The sequence below is a fragment of the Apis dorsata genome, unplaced genomic scaffold (genome assembly GCF_000469605.1).
Source record: "Apis dorsata unplaced genomic scaffold, Apis dorsata 1.3 scaffold_53, whole genome shotgun sequence".
NCBI lineage: Eukaryota > Metazoa > Arthropoda > Insecta > Hymenoptera > Apidae > Apis > Apis dorsata.
Genome location: NW_006263354.1, coordinates 307,350 through 313,163, shown reverse-complemented (window position 1 = coordinate 313,163; position 5,814 = coordinate 307,350). Strand labels below are relative to the sequence as shown.

Below are 5,814 nucleotides of genomic sequence, written 5' to 3'. Positions count from 1 at the left end.
CTCTCTCTCTCTCTCTCTCTCTCTCTCTCTCTCTCTCTCTCAATCATTCTCTCTCTCTCAGTTCGTACGCGACTGGCGCGAGATTTAAATCCACTGTCAGCGAATTATCCTGGAACCACCGCAAAGCATCCTCTTGAAGGCTTGCCTGAACTCTGGTGAGAATACAGTGTATATCACAGGGTTCAGGGTGCTGTTGAAATAGCCCAGCCACAGGAAGACGCTTGCTATGAGCTCAGGTGGCTCGCAGACCTGGCAAGTGGCGCGGAGCAACGCTACAACGAAGAAAGGCAACCAACACGCGACGAAAGCCCCTGTGATTATCGCGAGCGTTTTCGCGGCTTTCTTCTCGCGCTTCGACTCGATCGTGTCGCGCGTCCTCTTGCTCGACGAGTGGGTCGAGTGGCTGCTCGAAGGATTCGTCACTGTCGTGGTGGTGGTGGTGGTGGTGGTCGTCGAAACGGTAGACGGGGTGACCGTGGTCGATTGGGTCGCGTTCGCCCCGTTGTAAGACGACGATTTCTCAGGCGAGATCGACGAATGATCCGGCGTGGATCTCGTTATCGTGAACGCTGTCGATTCCTCCCTCGGTCTGCAAAACGTTGGGATACGCAGGTGTTAATTTCGAGTAGGGGAAAATCCCTTTCGTCTAGGAAAGGGCTTGGATAAAATAATTCTCGAGCGTGGAATGTCGTTCGAGTGGAGACACAACGAACGAGATTGAGATGATGATTTTAACGAGTATACGCGAGATATAGAGTAATTAGTCCGGAGCGAGAGGGTACAACAGCCACGTGGAAATTATGAATAGAGGGGGAGGAAGGGAGGGAAGTTGAGTTAAGGAACTTAACGACCGTGTATCTATTCAGAGTCATGTGGGAGGGAAGCGGAACCTTTTTGTGACGTATCTAAGGATGCCTCTTCTTTCACGAGCTGGCTGCACAATGGTTCCCGGCCTCCTTCTGATCCGCTTCCGCGCCGCTTGAAATATCCTCCAGTACAGGAATAGAATAACCAACAGGGGTAGATAGAATGTCGCGCAAGTGGCGAAGATCTGGAAAGTATTTTAAGAAATTCTTTATTCTTAAATCTCATCAAAATACCTATGCTTTTTTTCTTTAAAGTATCACCGTTCGTACTTTCCATTCTATCGATTCATTCATATTTATCGAGGAAGTTATCGAAAAAGAATCGAAAAAAAAGAAAAGAATCGTCGTGAGATTCGATCGAAAGGACGGATGCAATTTCTCTCGAAATAACTCGAAAGGAAGATTTTTGTGATTTATGAAGAAGCGGGTACCTGGTATGCGGGATCCTGCGAAACCAGACAAGTCCCGTCCGCTATACGATCCAAATAATCAGGATCCTTCCATCCAAGTTGAGGCGCCAACGAGATTCCTAAGGACACCACCCAGACGGCGACGATCAACATACCAATCCGTCGTGGATTCCTCGCCTGGAAGTAAAGAAATTCTTTCACCGGTTATCACATATCGAGAATCGGCGAGCCCTCATACCATCCGGATTCTTCCTCCCACACCGGAATATTTTTATAACATCTTGCCCGAGATAATATCCGGGATCGGGGTCGGGAAGCCGGCATGTCGAACGCTAAGTTTCAAGATTGAAATAACTCTATCGCATCACGGATAATCAGGTGACCGTGTTGCAACATTATTATCGAGATTCTAAGCCTAGGATTTCGGTAACGTTACCTCCGACATGCGGGTATCCGTAGCAGGTGTCATAGGATTTAGGTTCGATTAGTTATTGGCCATCGTCGATAAGACTAGATTAATTACCGGATACGTATCGTGAATCTCGAAATCTCGATAAATTACATTTCTCTCTCTTTCTGGATTCACTTTATTGACAAGGCGTTAACGAAAAATTTGGCAAACAGATCTCGATCGAATCTTCAATTTCGCCCGTAAGAAATGGAATTCTTGCACGATACGAATTCTTCGGAGGAGGAGGAAAAATGAAATAAACAATTCCACACGCGGTAAAGCTATTTATTAATTGCATCGTACAAAGATGCCTCGATTGTCGGAATCGCATTTCTAGGATCGATATACGACCGCCTATCTAATCTCTTCCTCTTCTCCTGTCATCCCTTCGACGTAAGTTTGTCATTCGTTGCCATTCTCGTCTATCTACCGACCGCGACAGTGTTAATTAACCTGTATATAATTGAGATCGGTGACTGCCCAATATCTGTCGACCGCGATAGCCACCAGATGCAATATCGAGGCAGTGCAGCAGAGAACGTCGCTGCTGGTCCACATGTCGCAAAGCTCAGGCCCGAGCGACCATTCCGAGTTTATCTGTAATAATAACAGAATTATCTGTTAGAGGGTGTGCATCGCTCGTGTCATCTTCCCGATGAACGTTCGACGGCCACGTGGATCCTAAAATTTTCCAGTGGCTCCTGCTAAACTTTCATTTGGACAGCGCTCGATACGCGACACGCGAGTACGTGTCATCGTAAAATACTTTTATGGTAAATTTTTAACATTTGGCGGGGATGATAGAGTACGATACCGGCAAGAGATTTACGATGGACGTGAAATTTTTCGAGTTTCGTATACTCGACTCGTGTGTACAACACACGTGTACACGCGCGACAGTTCGATTGTCCATGATCGTAAAAATTTATTCTGAGAATATATATCGATTATATATCTCTCTTATCGCCGCGACAGAGAAATTTTTTTTCATCGGCATTCTTCGCAGTTAGCTGTTTCGCGTGCAATTTCTCGTTTCTTGAATATTATTCGAAATGGAAATAAAGTCGTTAGCGGAACGTCATTCCAGTTTCGCCGAGCATCATTCCGCTGTATTTGATGGGAAAGTCTAATTACAACGTTTCCTATAGGAGAAAATATGGTAATGAAAACAGAGAAACGAAGGATCTCACGGCCTGAAATTGTAATATCAGCTTATACGACGGAAACTATAGTAATAACAGACGACATAATGAAAATTGCTGTAGCGGTGGACTCTCCACGCTAGAAATTCCCGCTAACTATCGCGAAACTCGAAGCAGCGGCTGGGTATCGTACCTTCAACGGGGATCCTGTCGACATGGAAATTCTCCTGCTCCTCTCCGTGACAAGCGCAAACTACACAGCATACTCATTTCCAATTTGCCACACGTGCAGACAGTGAAACTGTCAATGTAAATAACACACGCGTCTCGTTACAAACACGCTAACTTTTCTAAATTTCATTCTATCTTTCCACTCTGTAAAACGCTACGAGACACGCGTATAAATGCGTATAAATTTCTTCGCCGCGCTGTTCGCTGTTTGGTGTAAAAAGAATAGAAAAAAGCGCGAAAACATCGATTTTGATCGAATTTACGGCCTCGATTGTCGTATATATAAAACTTTTAATTGAAAAAAATTCCCACTAAAATTTCGACCACGCGTATATGATATTCTTTTTATCTTAAATACTTAAATGCATTCGTTATTACGGGAACATATTCCACGATGATGTCAAGCGTACATTTTTAATCGCTTGCATATTTATTATATTTGTCGGTTTATTATTATGCAAATATAAAAATAGATAAGATTAAATAAATTTAAATTTGCACTTTGTACCTCGTATCAACAGTGAGAAACTTCTGATAAATTTTTCTATATAAAAAATCTATGAAAAGAAACTAAAAATTTTGTCAAAATCGATTCAGAAAATTAGAGAAAATTGTCTCATTGAAGTCGCTTTCTTGTTTCATTTATCTCGATCCGTTGTCGAGAATTTGAAGTGTTTATGCAGAGATTTATTTACCTACAAGCCTCGCGATACGAACGAGTTTACATTTTTTCCCCTCAGGAATCGTGGATTACGTTGTTCCAGGAATCGCGTCTGTTTTGTCTGGAGTTCGAGACAGCGAGACGAGGCTGAGAGATCCAAATAAGCGACAAGATTGAGATAGTTTAATTAAAAATTTAAATAAAAATTACTCCTCTTTCTTTGCACGACGATATTTCAGGAACCAATAATCGTATCGAGATAAATCGAAAAGGTTAAGGTTCCACGCTTCTAACGATCGTTGATTATTTTCGAAGCTGTAGCGGTTCAAAATTTTCCTAGTTTTAATAGGATTTAAACCAAGTTCCAAGATAAATTACACGATAGATATGTTTACCTTTAGAAAAATATTACTTATAATGATCTTACTAACAACGTGTTAAGTTGATTCTAAGTTGATTTAAAAGTTACCGCGAGTTTCTCGCTCGAAGTAACTTTATTTAATCGATCTTGTTCGGGACTATTTATCTTAATTAATTTGGAAGGAATTTTATTTAAGCCCCCGATTGTTTCTACCACCTTCGTACTGATTCTAAATTACGAGTTTGCGATACATGAAAAGAAAGCAAAAAGAAAAAAGAAAAACGAAGGGCGGATATAAGTTTTGCTACTTGGCTTTAAGGTAACGAGAATCGTAAAATTTCAGCATCGTGACGAGTCTACTCGATCACTCATTTCTTTGACGTTTCATGAAAGTTCGATCGCAACGTGTGCCTGGAATTCCTCGCGAACGTAGGAAGAAGACACATATGGTCTTGGAGGCGTAGAAGCTCGAAGTTATGAGTTGCGCGAGGGCGAAAAATGAGAACGTTAATAGAAAGAAAAGCAGCTAACTTTATGAAGGATCCTTTTACGTTGGAAAGAGGGGCTTTCCTTTGCCAATTTTCTATTCTTCTTCCGTTGTATCTCTCGCGTGTATAATGGTCCGGGGGCGAACAAAAATTTGTCGTTTCCTTATTTCCTCCCTTCATGAAACTTTCCATATTAAAGGGATCACGTTTAGTTAATTAAACGTTAATGAAACTCTACGCGTTAACTCGTACGTAAAAAGCACCATAGAATTTATCTTAATTCATCATACTTAATAGAAAGAAGAAAGAAGATTATTTCTTGATGGGTGTATATTCATCGCAGGGCAATTTTTATAATTTCCTCAAGCGTATGTGAAAATTTAATTCAGAAAAGGGAGTGGTTACAAAGCTCAAATCCTATAATTTTTCATCGATGGAGTTTCATTATCTTTTTTCTTTTTTTTTTTTTTTTTGATACCGATGATACTATCGAAACTGGTTCATTAAAAGTATCTGGATAGTTAATTAAAAATGCCGAACTGTGTGTACACGTTTCGACGTAATTCATCCCGTCCCCCATCAGATATAAATCAGTCCGTTAAAAAGTTTATCGTGCAAAAATGTTGGGAGCAAAAACTAGATAGAAGCTATTTTATTAACGTCGATAATAATGCGAATAAAAAAGTAATGAATAAAAATGACGATTTGGATCCAGCAATGAAAAGTTTGCGCGGTTTCTAATTCAAAGCTGTTCAAATCTTAAATCACGAAGGGGAAAAAAGAGAGAGAGAGAGAAAAGAAAAATAGAAATGAAGCAAGACGGTGCACCTCTGTCTACTAGCGACGATTGATTTAAAACGTTGTCCCATTTCTCGGGTCCTTGAAGAACGCTGAGCGGCGCTTACCGAGCGTGTCTCTAAATAAAACTTCTTCTACTTCTGTCAAACTTGCAGAAGACAGTTCCCCGCCCGATTTGATAAAGTCGGCACTTTTTCCATCCCCTTATAACGCTTACGTAACGAAACGAGGCCACCGCTCTCTCTCTCTCTCTCTCTCTCTCTCTCTCTCTAATTTTCATTCGATTTGGCTCGCCGCTTAAAACACCGTTTCGAAAACACACGTTTGCAATCGTTCGATGGTGGCGATTACGTAATCCGACGACCGCCCGCGACGTTGCATCGCACGCGTGCATTGCAAACGTTTC

At 41.5% G+C, this 5,814-nt stretch overlaps 1 protein-coding gene across 3 annotated transcripts in view; it reads right to left on the bottom strand.

The window, feature by feature from the left end:
• Positions 1-8: 8 nt before the first annotated feature.
• The window catches only part of LOC102674111 (5-hydroxytryptamine receptor-like), a 45,566-nt gene continuing 39,760 nt past the window's right edge, over positions 9-5,814 (bottom strand). For 2 of the 3 annotated variants that reach the window (XM_006609388.2, XM_031515101.1), the window contains 4 exons: positions 2,181-2,324; positions 1,298-1,453; positions 891-1,051; positions 9-589 (listed from right to left, as the gene is read on the bottom strand). In XM_006609388.2, coding sequence (XP_006609451.2) covers positions 97-589; positions 891-1,051; positions 1,298-1,453; positions 2,181-2,324 — 954 coding nt within the window. In that variant the 3' untranslated portion in view covers positions 9-96. The remainder of the gene's footprint in view (positions 590-890; positions 1,052-1,297; positions 1,454-2,180; positions 2,325-5,814) is intronic. The other variant, XM_006609389.2, reaches the window with a different exon arrangement.